This window comes from Annulohypoxylon truncatum (assembly GCF_022578515.1).
Source record: "Annulohypoxylon truncatum strain CBS 140777 unplaced genomic scaffold F4807scaffold_3, whole genome shotgun sequence".
Lineage (NCBI taxonomy): Eukaryota > Fungi > Ascomycota > Sordariomycetes > Xylariales > Hypoxylaceae > Annulohypoxylon > Annulohypoxylon truncatum.
In genome coordinates, this window is record NW_025953789.1 from 891,142 (window position 1) to 907,507 (window position 16,366).

General features: G+C 47.8%; 2 protein-coding genes across 2 annotated transcripts; both read left to right on the top strand.

Moving 5' to 3' along the window:
- The first annotated feature begins 470 nt into the window (after positions 1 to 470).
- On the top strand, positions 471 to 3,555 carry F4807DRAFT_202606 (glycoside hydrolase family 15 protein). Its single transcript, XM_047993827.1, has 9 exons — positions 471 to 966; positions 1,039 to 1,051; positions 1,232 to 1,551; positions 1,606 to 2,119; positions 2,176 to 2,543; positions 2,601 to 2,624; positions 2,684 to 2,866; positions 2,929 to 3,141; positions 3,192 to 3,555. Exons 1-9 carry the CDS (start codon positions 837 to 839, stop codon positions 3,461 to 3,463), a joined length of 2,037 nt encoding a protein of 678 aa, XP_047858377.1. The 5' UTR covers positions 471 to 836; the 3' UTR covers positions 3,464 to 3,555.
- A 1,153-nt stretch (positions 3,556 to 4,708) lies between these two features.
- Positions 4,709 to 8,926, top strand: F4807DRAFT_202648 (acetyl-CoA synthetase-like protein). Its single transcript, XM_047993828.1, has 6 exons — positions 4,709 to 5,471; positions 5,520 to 5,868; positions 5,987 to 6,034; positions 6,089 to 6,325; positions 6,407 to 6,482; positions 6,550 to 8,926. Exons 1-6 carry the CDS (start codon positions 5,175 to 5,177, stop codon positions 8,684 to 8,686), a joined length of 3,144 nt encoding a protein of 1,047 aa, XP_047858378.1. The 5' UTR covers positions 4,709 to 5,174; the 3' UTR covers positions 8,687 to 8,926.
- The last annotated feature ends 7,440 nt before the right edge of the window (positions 8,927 to 16,366 follow it).

The window sequence follows — 16,366 nt, forward strand, 5'->3', positions numbered from 1 at the left end:
CTTTAAACATCCATGGGTGTAAAACGTACCACATTAAACCTCAGCTTTGCAATCAGCTTGACGGAATTTTCTCTTGCCATACATTCGCCCCATCCATCACATGACAATACTTTGTTTTGAATGCAAAAGACTCGCAGTCTTTTTAACCTTAAAAGTAGTGGCTGATCCAAGCCGCGCGGATGTAACAATCTCTCGAATAACGATGTGACCTCCAGGGTTAGGTAGGCGGATGCTTCAGGACTTTAAAACGTGTCCAGGCTGCCTGGCAATACGCCGAGATTACTCCTCTGGGACCTAGAGCTACGCTGAACCCAAATGACGTACCATTGGCCATGTAATTTAAATGGGAGGAAATAGATTAGACGATGTTATCTGGGTATCATTAGTTAGCTAGATAAACATTCAAAACTCATCGGTGAGATGTGATGTCAAGTGTTTCCCCGGTAAGAATGTGAGTTTGGATAGGAGCAGTTAAGACCACTTAGTGTCTATTACATAATGATTTACGGATTTACCGGAAGCCGTTTTAGGGACCGTGAGTGGAATGTGGCGCTGAGTCAGGGCCAAAGGGCTTCGAGCTCTCAATCCACTCACATGACCATAGCATGCACGATGACAAGTCGACGAAGACCACAACTTAATTTTGTCATTAAAAGCATTAGAGATCAAATAGAGTCTTTTAGATCGAACGATCCGGTTATATACTCAAGTGAGACTACGCGAGACTACGGTATATTGTCACAGCTTACATTACCTATTGTAGAGAGAAAGAAGGATTATTAACCTCCGGAACTTTCGTTGTCATAACTGAGCTCAAGTAGACTTAGTCTCACATCATGGCTACCCCTAAATGCAATACCCTTAGTGTCTCTGTAAGAGATGCTGCTGGATATCTCCCAATCGAAAACTATGGCATGATCGGAAATATGAGGACCTGTGCGTTAGTAAGCATGGACGGAAGTATAGGTTAGTAGAAAATCCCTTTCTCATGATATACCTTTGATAGAAGCTGATATCATAGTTTCGTGTTGCAATTAGATTTTATGTGCTGGTAAGTTCTTCTTGTCATAACTTCACCTAGAATATCTACCTCCTCGGGAGAGGATCTTCTTGAAATACCGAAGAGCGAGACACCCTACCCCTTTATTGACGGGTCTCGCCAAGAATCTGTATCTTCATAGGAAAGGGGGCTCTAGCCATTAATCGGCATAGAAACTAAATTCTATCATAGGCCTGATTTTGACTCACCGACTGTATTCTGCCGACTCCTTGACAAAGATAAGGGGGGCTTCTTTAGTATTGCCCCACCCGAACCAGCATCTTGCACGACCAAACAACAATATCTCCCGTCTTCTGCCATTCTACAGACTCGTTACATTAACGAGGAAGGTGTAGTGGACGTCGTGGACTTCTTCCCACGTCCAAAGGAGGCTACCGTTCTGTCTACGAAAAACAAGCATAGTGCCTACCGTGAGACTAAGAACATATACGAGGAGCTGAAGAAGTGGTTGGTTCGACGCGTCGAATGTATTCGAGGTCAGATGTCTTTAGGTTTGTCATTCTTCCGTTCTTGATACCAATGATGGGCCGCTGATCCGTCTCAAGATGTGGATGTCTTCCCAGCATTCGACTACGCCCGAGAATCTCACACCACTACCATACTACAGAACGTGCGTGGAACTGACAGCCCTCAGAGCAAGACCGTAACTTTCCACAGCAAGAGTCTGAAGCTTCAACTAGATGTGACGATAGACTGCGGCGGCGGAGACTCTACTACCTGCCCAAATCTCATTTTTAAGAAGGTACAGAGAGATGGCATGAGAGGCGAGGGGGTCATTGCTCATTTTACCTTGCAAGAAGGTCAAGCAATTTCCTTTGTAATCCGCGAAGACATACAAAATCATGTGACGGAGAATATCACAAGCTCAATTCTGGACTCTCGACAACATGACACGCAACTTTACTGGTACAACTGGCTGTCTAAGAGTAGTTACAAGGGGGGTTGGCGTGAAGTTGTCATGAGGAGTTTCATGATCCTTAAGATGCTAACCTACGAGCCTACTGGTGCCATTGTTGCAGCTCCCACCTTTTCAATTCCCGAGGCAATCGGTGGAGCTCGGTACGATCAACTTTGTCATTTCAGTACCGATATTAACAGTGACTAACGAGGTACAGTAACTGGGATTATCGTTTCTCTTGGGTTCGCGACTCTAGCTTCACGATCTATATCCTACTGCGGATGGGATTTACGGAAGAAGCAGACGCCTATATGGAGTTCATCAACAACCGTGTTAGGGAGACAACGAAAACAGGTGGAGATCTGCCAATTATGTTCACTATCAGGGGGGAAACCGACATACCGGAACAAGAGCTCGATCACCTTGACGGATACAAAGGTAGCAAACCGGTCCGCATCGGCAATGGAGCTGCGTTCCATAAGCAGTTCGATATTTACGGCGAGCTCATGGATGGCATATATCTATACAATAAGTATGGAAAGCCTATCTCTTGGGATACTTGGGTATCTGTCCGTAAGATGCTTGGTGGGTCTCTGAACTAATCCCATAAAACCTACCAATCAAATGACTAATACCCAGCAGACCACGTCCTAACGATACTTGACCGTATGTGAAATATTACCGCCGAAGGGGGAGGTTTTGTTACTAATCGCGGTGCTCATTAGAACCGGACATGTCGATATGGGAAGTGCGCAACAATAAGCAGCACTTTGTTTACTCCAAGGTAATGCTTTGGGTGGCGTTCGATAGAGGACTGCGGCTTGCTGAAAAGAGATGTCTGCCTTGTCCAAACCGAGCGAAGTGGTTGGACGCCCGAGACGCCATCTACGAAGAAGTGATGGAGAAAGGTCAATAGCTCAAATCTCCCATGGGTCACGTTAGCGTCAAGTATGCTGACTGGGTAAAACAGGATACAACACGGAAATGGAGAGTTTCATCCAGAGCTACGAGAATAATACTTTCCTCGACTCCTCAATACTGATAGCGCCCCTTGTCTTCTTCGTCACGCCCAACGACCCACGCTTCCTCAACACTGTAGACAGGATACTCCTCCCGCCAGAGAAGGGTGGACTTACGAGTGCGGGCCTCGTCTACCGCTACAACACTGAGCTTTCAAATGACGGTAGGTCTTCTCAGCATTGACTTCCGAGGTCTCTCTAACAAGTGTTGCAGGAGTAGGAGGGCAGGAAGGCGCTTTTAGTATGTGCACGTTCTGGCTAGTGGAGGCGCTGACCCGGGCGGCGGTATACGAGCCTACCTATTTGCCGAGGGCTGTGAACCTGTTTGAGAACATGCTCAGCTTTTCGAACCATTTGACCATGTTCTCCGAGGAAATTTCTCGCAGTGGTGAGCAGCTCGGTAACACGCCTCAGGCTTTTAGCCATTTGGCTCTCATCAGCGCCGCGTTCAACCTTGATCGCGCCAGGAGCTTCGTCAGGAGGTGATGATGGTGAACTCATAGCAGTACCTAGAAAGCCACATGTCCCTATAGAAATCAAGTCGAGCTCATTCTCTATTACAGTGTTATGACTTTCTCCTTGAAATTGCATGATTCAACTGAGATGTGAAGACGACACAGCAAGCCTCTAGTTGTGAAGCTGGATATATTCCAAGGTTTGTATTTATTCAGTCTGGTATCCTACATGGGGGATAAATGCCGCATCCAGAAGCGCTTCCACTTTAACTAGCGTGAAGCCTGTTTTCGTTTCATTATATTCGTATCCCTCGAGATACTTTTACTTCACGAAGTTTTTAAAAATAACTACTACGTCACCAGATGACTTCTTACCAATCCATGACCTAAAATAAGTAGAAGATGCTTATTAGGTACTTGTATCTGGGTGCGTATGGATATCAGTAATAGTTGTTAGGGGACGGTTATAACTGGCCGTGTTCATGCCGGGGGGCGTCAGCATTAGAAGTTTGTTTGACCCGGATGATATCCGGCTGGGTTCCACTTTTACCGATAAACTTTCGGTAAAATTCACTAGCCGATTACTCAACATTGGAAGCCGAGATAGATCGCGAAGCGCGAAGGGATCCAGTGATCCCGCCGCCGCCACCCAATACCTTTATGTAGAAATTTATGTAGCATTTCCCCGCGAGGATCCATTTTATACATAATTTGTGCTGTTTCCGGAAGCCCAATCTACCGGGCCTACTACATACATGGGTTGCACTTAGAAGGAGTTTGACCTGACAAGCCCTACAAACCGCGCAACTCTAGCCAGTCTTGGTTATCGATCGTCAATAACAAATTATAAAGGTTTGGATGATATAGTGGTGTATCCCAGATTATTAAGAAGGATATATTATAGGTAGTTGTTCAAATAATACTAGTTATGAAAAAAGTAGTTTAGTCTACGCTCTATAAGTTAGTTGGCGTACCTACCCAGTTGGGAATGCGTGAGAACAAGTTGGAGCATCCGATCACCATGATCCCTGTTTGCATAGAACTATTCCTTGGGCTCCATGAATCAGCCATGCTCATGACAGGGCCGCTAAACTACATAAAACTGTATGCAACCTTCAACTAGTATCTTTATGTCAGGATGATAACTCCGCACCTGCATCTGCGGACCTTAGGGTAGGGATTCGGGGGGTTCGGAGGATCAGATATGTCACCGCAACGGTATTCCCATTAGATAGTGGATCTCATCCGAGGCAAATATCTTTCGTAATCCACGCAAGTTACATCACAACATTAGCTAGCTCGAGATGGTTTGGTAGTGACGGCAAATGCCTTTTAACGACGCTCTGATGTCGCGGCGACGAGGCCATTTGAATGGGGGCGTTTCAAGCCCGAATCGGGATTCGCGAGACTTCCTCACGATTTCCGTCATCACATCAGGGTAGGATTGTCGCATGACACGTCCTAGGGAAACCAGGACGTGGGGTCTTCGTCGAATAACGGAGCAGTGTACAGATAATGATGATCCATGGAGCACTACGGGATAGCCGCCAACCCCTTTTGGTGTATGCTTACGGCACTTATATATATAAGGCGCAACCTCTGGTAGAAAATAAGAGGTCTACCCATTTGAGTTAACAAGAGAAACTTCGTAGATACCCAAGCATCCAACAACCTTTATATTTGGAACTGTTACAACAATAGCCTGCCTGACTTGAAGAATCGAACATATCACATACTCAAAAATGAGTGAGAGTCGAGACAAATTCGGACGACGACTCCCTCTCCAGATCATTAAGGAGAGAGCAGCTACCGAACCGGACCGTGAATGGCTGTCCATACCGCGAGGCACAAACCCCGAGGATGGATGGGAGAAGCTTACTTTCGCGCAGCTGGCAAAAGCAATCAACCGCGTCGCAGATGGTATCCGTGCCTTTGGCGGTGTGCCAGAGCCTGACACATTCCCGACTATAGCATATATCGGGACGAACGACTCTCGTTACGTTTCGTTCACCTTCGCTGCTCTCAAGGCTGGTTACAAGGTAGGACCATGTATATCTTTTGGCCTTGAATATTATTAATTTTTATAGGCGCTATTCATTTCTCCTCGAAACTCGACAGAGGGCCAAATCCGCTTGTTCCAGGACACGGACTGCCACCTCATCGCTCACACTCCTGAGTTCCAAGATGCAGTTGACTCCTGGAAAAAGCTTCACAAGATGGAGAGCATGGTCGTCTCCCCTGAGAAAGAATGGTACACCGGCGAGGGTTCGACTCAGATCGACTACGAGAGAAGTGTCGAGAAGGGACAGTGGGATCCCTTCGTCGTTCTTCACACTAGCGGAAGCTCTGGATTTCCGAAACCCATTGTTAGCAAGCAAGGATGGCTCACGACCATGGATTCGTTCAATAAGGTACCCCCGCAGGACGGTGTAAGAAGTACGTAATTTCATTGCTTATTTTGTACACTTTCTCTCTCAGGGTGTTACCTCTCAGTAACACCCAGAATCTCTAATTTCAACAGAAAGAACCGTATACTAACTCTTGTACCTTCTAGTGTGGACTACGGAATTAGTTAGCATCGCAAAGCGACATATCATTCCGAGTAAGTGGCCAGTAAAATATGATTAGCGAAGAAATGATCCTAACCCCTTAACAGTGCCCTTTTTCCACGCATCTGGGTTGTACTTCACAACATTCCTAAGCATTATTGCTGGTAGCCCATGTATACTCCCGATTGGATCGAAACCCTTGACGGGAGACCTAGCAGTCCAATACATTGAGTATACGGGGGCCGAGTGCATCCTCCTGCCTCCTTCGATTGTAACAGACATGAGCCAAGTGCCTGCTCAAGTCGAGGCGTTGAAGAAATTGAAAATTGTTGCATTCGGAGGTGGTAAGTGATCCCATTTCGCGGCTATTCGCTGCCTACGAACGTAGTCTTGACGTGGATTGTTGTTACTAATGTCTTCCCTAGGAAATCTTGCTACTCGGGTGGGAAATTACCTTGTCGAACAGGGGATACGCATGATGAACATGATCTCTGCTACTGAGTAAGCTTTTTAACAAATGATGGGTACAATATGCTGGAAAGATGTCGGGGAGCTAACAGTATTCCAGATTACCATATCCTATCGTTTTTCAGCCGGATAATAAGCTCTGGCAATACTTCGTTTTCGAGCCCAAGTTGGGCGGGGCGGATTTCCGCCCTACTGCCGAAGACCCAAATACGTATCAGCTTTTCATCAAACGTACTGGTCTTGAACCGAATATCCAAGGCGTCTTCTACACCTTCCCAGACATAGACGAGTACGACACGAAAGACTTGTTCCGTCCACATCCCACCCTGCCGAACCACTGGGCGTACGCTGGACGTGCCGACACCGTTATAGTTTTTTCCAACGGCGAGAAGCTCAACCCTCTTACCATCGAGCACATTGTTAGTGACCATGCCGGTCTCAAGGGCGCGCTGGTCGTCGGCCAGGACCAATTCCAGCCGGCCATTATTCTCGAGCCCGTCATCTATCCGAAGAACGACGAGGAGGTTAAAAAGTTGATCGACAGCGTGTGGCCCCTAATCGAAGAGGCGAACAAGAGCTCCGTCGCCCATGGCCATATAAGTCGCGATTTCATCATGCTTACGAAACCGGAAAAGCCATTCCCTCGAGCCGGAAAGGGCACGATCCAGCGAGGAGCCGCCGTAAAGCTGTACAAGGACGAGATCGAGGATTTGTACGCGAAGGCAGAGGACTCGCAGCAAGCTAATGCGCCGAAGTTGGAGGTTGGCTCCGAGAGCGACCTCCTAGAGTCTCTGCAGGAGCTCTTCACGACGAGGCTTGAAGCCCCGCCCTTGGGCCCCGATACGGATTTCTTCACCGTGGGCATCGATTCGCTGCAGGTGATCAATGCTAGCCGCTTGATCAATGCCGGGTTGAAAGCAGCTGGTATTGAAGTTGACCCTTCTGCCCTCGCTCCCCGTGTCATTTACTCTCACCCAACCTTTAGGGAGCTTGCAGGATACCTTTATTCCCTGGTTGATTCCGGCGCGGCGATTGCGGGAGACGGTGTGGAGAAGGTCGTGGCACAAATGAAGGGCTTGGTTGAGAAGTACACCACTGACTTGCCAGCCGCCAACACAACCAAGCCTCCACCACTAGACGAGGGACAGACCGTCATAGTCACTGGTAGTACTGGAGGTCTTGGCTCCTACCTCCTACACTTCATGATCTGCGATAGCAACATCAAGAAAGTGATCTGCCTCAACCGTTCCAAGGACGGCCAGGGCCGCCAAATCCAAAGCTGCGAGAGCCGTGGGCTCAGTACCGATTTTAGCAAGGTCGAGTTCCTCCAGGCCGACCTATCGCTGCCCGACTTGGGAATTGGTCAGGCCAAGTACGACGAACTCCTATCTACCACTGACAGGATCATTCACAACGGCTGGCCCGTCAATTTCAACATCGCCCTCTCGTCATTCGAGCCGCATATTCGGGGTGTCCGCCACTTCGTGGACTTCAGCGCCAAGGCAGCCAAGAGAGTCCCCATTATCTTCATCTCTAGTATCGGCACCGTAGACCACTGGAAGGGAGACGTTCCGGAAGCTCAAATCACAGACTTCACTGCGGCGTCTATGAACTACGGCCGCTCGAAGATGGTCTCTAGCTTGATCTTAGACCAGGCAACGAAGGTTTCTTGTGTTCCTACGGCTAGTGTCCGTGTTGGCCAGATTGCTGGCTCGCGGTACGAGAAGGGCTTGTGGAATAGGCAAGAGTGGTTCCCCTCTATCATCGCGTCTTCCGTCTACCTTGGAGTTCTCCCATCTAATCTGGGAGTCTTCGACGAGATTGATTGGGTGGCTATCGAGGACGTCGCCCACCTCGTCCTGGAAGTGTCAGGCGTTGAAGAGCGCCTTCCAGTCGACAAGATTAACGGCTATTTCCACGCCGTGAACCCCAAGACGACGACTTGGACCAAGATGTCTGCCGCCGTAAGAGAATTCTACGGACCCCGGATCAAGGCTACCGTATCATTTAGGGAGTGGATCGACTTACTAAAGGCCAGCCAAGAAACGACGACCGACGTGAGCAAGAACCCGGGAATCAAGTTGATTGACTCGTACGAGGGCTTCTTCAGTGGGACTTCGGAGGATCAAGTCAAGTTCTCCATGGAGAGGACGAAATCCTACAGCAAGACTGCTGCGAACATGGAAGCTGTGACGCCGGAGTTGCTGCAGAATTGGTGCAAGCAATGGAACTATTAGCGGGGAAAACGCTTTGGTTGGATACCTATTTGCACCTTTTGTTCGGCCTTGTTTTATCAAAATTTGTCTTGAGATGGAAAAGCGGACTAGATTGTAAGGAGGGTCGTTTGAGTTGAATACCTATTATTTCTTGAATATACACAATCATCAGCACTCTCTATTAGTTTGCGTCAGCCTTGAGCTCTCTTGGTATGGGTGGCTTTTGCAAATGTGTATACCTAATCTATCTAGATACCAACCACATTACTTCGAATACTAGCTATTTCTCATTCCATCTTTGACTTGAAGCCAACTTGAGGCTAGCTCAACTCCGGTCACATCGGAGTCCTAGCATCATGCAGTTAAAAGGATCAAAGTATCTGACAAAAGCTTACTTGAGTTTTTACAAAAGCTATTGAGCGTAGGAGACAGAATATGATAGGGCGTATCAGCGCTGCAGCGCATATGGACTCCTCCGGATTCGTCATCGTCATCGTCATCTACCCCCGGTGCGCAAACGTATCCTGCTTGCTTACTGAGCTGCTGGGTATTTCAGCTGTGTCGCGAGTCCTTGGCCTTAAATCGAGAAAACAGCTAGGATGTCTTACCAATAGAACTTTTGATAATGGTGATAGTCTGTTTAATCTTGCAAGGTTGATTTGCATTGATGTTGGTTCTTCTCAAAAGTCTTGGAGGTTGGCCGGTTACGTAACTCCACTGTCACGTGCCATCTCTTTATGCATGCATATCATACTTTTATCATGTTATTCAATGATTTAATGAAACTCATCGACATTATCGTCCAAGATCGTCCAAATGTCAATTTTTAGTTCCCTACACTACCTGCCCTACAGATCTGTAGTCACCTTCCCTCGATCATTCAACGTCATGTTTCAAGAACCTGAAGAAACAATCGATAAGACAGAATTGTCTCTGGCTCAGGCTGGAGGTTCGACTTTGACCCTGTCCGTGTAATCGGGCCGGCCGACGCGACCCTCGTGAAAAAAATGCGAGACTGAGGACGGGGTCCGTTCCGCAAAGAGGAGGTTGCTAAAAGGCCAGCTGCAGCAGGGATCGGTGCTGATGCGCACGGGGTACATTGAATTCGTATGTGCGCGGAGCCAGGCCTAACGTTTACCATTCATCTTTCAACTTCTCCTCCCCGCCCTGTACGAGCCATTCTTCCTCCTCTGCGATTGGTTCAACAGAGCCAAGACAACGCCGCTTCTAGAAGGGTCATACGTAGTACTCACTATAACACAATACCTAGCCATTATAATACATGGCCGCCCTCGTCTGACCATCTGGTCGGGTTACCTTCTCTCAAGGTTGACCCATTTCGGCGTGCGAACCTTCGAGCAGTGTTGTGTGATGGCGTCGCAGAACAGCGCAGCTACGGTGCGGCTAGAGCGTTTCTAATTGCTGCACAATGTGACGCTATCTACCTTTTCTGACGACGAGCCCGAGTCGATCTCGTCGCCGCTCAGATATAGTTCGTTGCCCGAGCCCTTGCATTGCGGCATGTTACGGTACAGACGCGGCTGTCCATCACTACTATGTATTGGGCTCGTTTATAGCCTTGGTTAGATGTTTCTTGACTCAGTTGTTGAGCTGTTGGTCCTGAATATAACATGGTGCTGCACTGACTGGGGTCGCCTCAGTCTTTTCCGGGTTTTGGTATTGGGGCTTCAAGGGTTGCAGCAAGTTGGAGGCGCAAAACGGATGGCATCCGAGATGAGTGATCAGACTGTCGTGATATTTGTCTTTGGTATGCCGCCTGCTGGTCCGGCGCACTGCATCGCTTAGACGGTCGGGATTCACCACCGGATGTTACTGTTTCACAAACAAGCCTTTTTATCTTTGCTTTTCTAAGACAATGTCTCAACAGAATTGATATTCTGGCAAATTGGGCTCCAACCCGTTACTTCGGTTGCCAGATCCGAGGGAAATATCAGCGCCCCCCCACGTTGGTTGCATTTAGATACGGTTTCAGAAATCTAAAAAGATCGCCTTGGGAAGGAGGGCAGCCGAGCAAAGCCTAGCAGCCGCTCGTCGAAGACGTCTGTGAGCCCACGAGCACTACCTCTGGGTATGCTATCAACTACCGAGCTTACCTATGTACATAGGTACTAGCAAGCTATATGTGTTTCAGATAAGCTTAATGCAACCCGAATTCAGGACAGTAGTTGAAAATCGTCCCATCGTCATGTGCCGTGCAGTATGTATGTAGGAGGATAAAACCTGGTATGAAGCCACCTCAAACTTGAAATTCTGGAACCTCGCCTAGTATTGCTAAAGTTTGACTATGGCGATCAAGTATATGCGCCGAGACAAGACGTTGCTGCTCACGAGTAGAAATTAAGTTGACCCAATGCATCGGGGATTCCAATGAACTGGACATGATCATCTCAAGTGCACTAAGGATGCAGTCTGTGCCTTCGATCTCCTCGGATTCTCGGAAGGAGCTATGTAAGTTGCTAAAGATATTTTTTATCGAGTGAAAATAGTAACCGCTAGCGCCGGTAAAAGCCGTGATGTTCCAATCCATAAGAAATTGACGATATCTACAGACGATATTCCGCGGCTATCTTCAACTAACAGCTTCTAGAAATGTTTAAGATGCACGTAGCTCGGTGACGGTTGAGATCCGGTTCCTCTAGCGGGCTTGTCATCTTGTTTATCCTATCTACTATGGGGCGCCTAGCAAATGTAGCTTTTGGGAAGGTCTGGTTCTTCGAAATAACATGACATGCGAGGTGAAGAAATAGGTATGACATGATGCGGGTGTGTAGTCTGCAGAATTATCATAATAAGTTCGTAATCAGTCGAAGGTAACGTCACTGACCTGAAACTTGGTGAACGTGACGGACTGCAATGATGCGGTAGCAATGAAGCTAAATGCGATGAGACTAATGTGGATAGATGAAAATAGAAGGCATCCCAATTTGGAGATAGAGGGTCCTAAATGCATGCAACACACGCATGCACTGATACGAAGTCAGACAATGTGGTTTCAAACTACTTCATATAAAGACTATTTAGGTAGAAGACAGCATCTGGTGGTGTTGATAGCAATCTCTGCTCGACATTAACGAGGTTCTATATAGATAGGTAGCTAATCTGTACAAAACCATATGATGAGGCTAAATGCGGCGAAATGCGATATAAATAGTTCTCTTAGTAACTTAAAATTCTTATGCGATCATGATAAATCGGTGGGGGGTTGGTGAGGTTGTATGGTAATTTATTCCGCGGCGGCTTCTCTGTAGCATTGTGATCCTTTTACTGAGCAGAACCGTATACCGTGGAACACATTTGACACGATCAGAATTGAAGACTTCTACTTCGTGTGTCTCACTGAAACGGCTTCGGTCATCCTACTATCTTCGTCGCACTAGAGCACCGTTAGTATGGGTTACTCAGTTAAGAAAGCCAACATCTTCCAGAAAACTACTTCTTTTAATCTAGACAGCCTGGGTCGGTCCGAAGACAAGCGTTGCGGTTGCGACGATGCGGCGTTGATGCCCCGAACTGAATACGTAATCGTAACCAACGTCTGTTCTAGCGTATGACCTGGGTATCGTTTCCAGACGCCTGGAAACCCCAAAGCCTGCATGCCTGCTATAACCATGTCTTTCGGTTCACTCATGCCGGGGCGCTTCGACATGTAAATTTCATTATATCAAGCCGCACGCAGATGTAAGCGCGGGAATAATCGCTCGGTGCGGGATATCCCACATTGAAAAGGGGGCTGACGTTATAGCAAACGTGAAAACCTTGTGGCATGTCAAGTTCGCCAATACTAAGCGTGGTCACACATGAAGCTGGTGCCTGAGCCTCTCATAGGCTAGCCTTGATATCCATGAGGCTCTCTCGACGAACGACGACCGGCACCGGTTGACTATTCGCGTTGTGATAGGTGGTTCGAGTTTTATTACCTTCCGTTACGATCGCTTCCCCGACTACCAAGACGCCAAAATCTGACGCGTTCCCGATTCGACGAGATCGAGGTCCGATAGACGCGGACCGACGGAAAGTGGATGTTATACTTACATCAAATACTATGCGTTCGGATCCGACACGATGTTATACTGCAGCTCGATTATCATCTACTATATGTAATCGTTACTCATATTAAATCTGCGCATGCAAATCTATACCCTTGCGTCGTCCAGACAAACTATTTATTTCCTCGGCGACAATTTATCTTTGGATATTCATGTATGATTCGGCGACTTAACTAACAAATGAGCTTGCCGAGCCTATCATCTACGAATTTGCGATGCTGGCCAGGATAAATACTGCTACATCATTCGCTGTTTATGCTTTCTTTTCTGAACAATGAATACGGTGACGCGTATTTTCCTATTGGTCTAGCCCCCGTGCTGTTAGAGCGCAGAAGTTTTCCTAGGACCCGCCCCCCCTGCATAAACGTGGTGATAGGTGAGGAAGACGGGAGTGCGGGTCAGCGGGGAATAACTCGTAAGGCAAAATCTGGGTAGAGTGTTCCAATGCAGGCTGCGAGCGGCGGGATCTGAGACCTGCAGGGGGAGGGGGGACCAGTAGAACTACGCCACTGCTGGTGCGAACTGTGAGAGGCCCAACCCTCGCTGCGGTCTTCGGTGGTGCCAGGAACCAACACGACGGAACCCTCTTCTAAGTGGCTGCAAGAATTAACAAATTGCCGCTCCCCTATTCTCTACAAATTGAGAGCCCGCATCATGATCACATCTTTTGGCAATACTCGAACACGAATGGCTACACGACTGGGGATTTTCAGCTGGGCTGGTAGTACAACATTGGCAAGTATACACAATATTGGAAGCACAAGGCGTATCCATCACTCTCTTGCACCGCGCCGCACCGAGGGGCATTTAAATTTCCCTACTTCTCACTTAGTCATCTTTCCCTCACACCCGACTGGGCAAGCTTATCACAGGGGGTAGTATTCTCCACGAAGCTAGTGCCCCTTGAGGTAAACTTGACCGGCATTGGGAATTTCGGAAAGGCTCTGGCCAACTGTCGGATTGTGTTCGCATGATGTCCATATGATGAGCAATATGAATGTTCGATCGGATGAAGCTGGGCAGTCCGTGAGTTTGACAGGGCTGATATTATATGTACCTTTTTACTGCACGCAGGATATTCTCAAGATTGTAATATCAAATCAAATCCCGACTTTCTAGTATGGAAGTAGCCGACTTCGAGACATACCTACACAGCAGTCTCATTATGTCCCCTGTCAAAACGTGAGAGCAAGACATTGCATCGGTACTCGTATGTACAATATCTTCTAGCATATCGGCATGTCCTTTTACCTCTTATGTGTGTTGGTGGCAACTTGAGGGCTAGACACACAGGCACATGCGGAGCGCACGCAGATGCCGATCTTTTGGAGGCGTCGATGACTTGCACAGAATGTTTGTGGCGTTTTAACTAATCGCATCTCAACATACAGAAGAGGCTTGCAGAGGCGTCCTCCCTTTCGACGGCGCACATTTCCGATTTGTGGAAGAAAATGGACTGGACCAATAATCAGCATGCAGGGACGACCTAACCGTCACACTGTCAGACTGCGTGATTAGGCTGTCTATGGTAAGCCTGCCTGTACCTGCAGGACTAGCTCAAGATGGAGGCGTTATAAACGTTCTACCGGTACGGAGTATGGGGCGAGTTAAATTTCGTTGGGTCTCTTGGACCTTACCGTCGCGATGCTAATAATATGACTATTACTTCTATAGTATGCAGTGTTGCGATGCTAGTATATAGTAGGTGCCCATCCTTTCCCCGGCTATGCGGCGATGTCATGTCTCACTACTATAGCACTAGCACGCGTGAAATTGTTACATAGTATTAGTTGCATGGCAGACATGGTTGTTGCAGGCCTTGGTATTGCACGAAGACTATTTTGGAATTGATACCAGTCCAATATCAACCTAGACTCCAGACTACATAGTAGGACAACTGCAAAGAGACCATGAGTAGCCTAGAGCATGATATGTAATAAAGTCAAATAAACGATTTAACCTGACGATGTGGTAGGTGCGGATTCGGCCCGCTGCTGACCGGTCACCTCATCGGTATAATGCGTATAAGAAAGAAAAAGAAAATAAAAAAGAGCTTAATTCTTACTTGACTCCTGTACGATATAGTATGGTATAGTATGACATGCAGATGCTGAATCCTTTCTCTCATCGCGATACCGACAGAATTGTTGTGCCGTAGGAAGGAAGACTGCGGTACGGTTTGGTACTTGGCCGGAATGTACCTCAAGCGGCAGGTACGTAACTGAAGTACCGGGGGGAAGCTCCATGGGGGTTCATATTCAAATTGCTGCAGGTGCTGTCAACTTTCTTCTTGGAGTCGCCTATGCCCGCTAATGCCCACTGGCCCCCTCGTCTAGGCACTTGCCCAATCCTATGTAGCCCCACCGTCGGTAACTTGCATGGATCCCCCCAGCCAAAAGAGAAGATTGGACACGAATTCTCTAAGGAGCTGCGGGCTGCAAAGTTTTGTGCGACATCACTGACCAGGCATGTACGATTGAGCGATTGAGGCCACCACCTGCATTAATGTCTGGGTACGTTGGTACATCCATATGATTAGATAGATGTGCAGTTCCAAGTTGACTCTATGTCATACAACCAACCTACATATTTTTTTAACTACTACATCCAATACCACGTCTAATACTACCTACCATAGCCACTGTTGCTACTCTGTTACTACCTAGACTAGACCAGACCTACATGTGGATATCACGAGAATAGACGCAGGATTTTACATTCTACAACCCCACCAAGCATAGAATCGAAACCCTTTCTTCCTGCCCAAAGCCAATGGGGCAGCGCGTCTGACTACGCGAGATCAACATGCCCAACATGCCCAGATATTCGCCAATCTTGCCAGTTTACTGCTAGTTATCAAATGGCCGAAGCTAATTAACCTACAGTAGTCGAAACGGAGAAGACTTAACCGAGTATAGTCCTCTCCAACGGCCAAGCACAGAACTCTTCTAGGCTGACTAGGGGAACAGTATCTAGAATCCTAGTGGGCCGGCCTACCTGGACCTCCTAGTCAACGAGTCTCGAAGATGCGCAAGCTTTGCGAGACCAGGCAGATGGCGAACACTAGCTTCCCCATGTGGTCCACCGGCCTCCACCTGCGACCACGCCATCCTACCCATTCAGGACTGACGCGAGGTCCGTCAGGGCGACCCAGGGAAAGTAACCCTCAGGGATCATTTGTGCCTCCTTGACCTGTCCGCGTCTCTATCGTACATATGTAGTACAGTACAGCGTACATATGTACCATACCACCATGCCAGAGTCACCTCAGTGTTGGATTCATCGAGTATCCATCGAGTATCCGCTTCCCCAAGCCCCTGGCTCATGTCGTCAATTGGCTACCCAAATCGAGACCCCCATTTACTATTTACTATGTACTAGGTTACATGTACCGCAACCTACTGGCGCACTCGTACCTTAATATGTCCTTCCTTCCCACTGTCACTGTATATTCCTAATTTTCTGGTCTTTTCGCTTTCTCGTGCATGCCTCTCCGTCGAATTTCTTGCCCCTGCCTACAATTCATGTGTATGGGAATTGCCTCATCTGCGTGACGTTCGGGGCCATGAATACCACCTAAGCTATCAACCCTCTACGCGTTAGGAGCATACATCACGTCTCGGTTCTCGCCTGG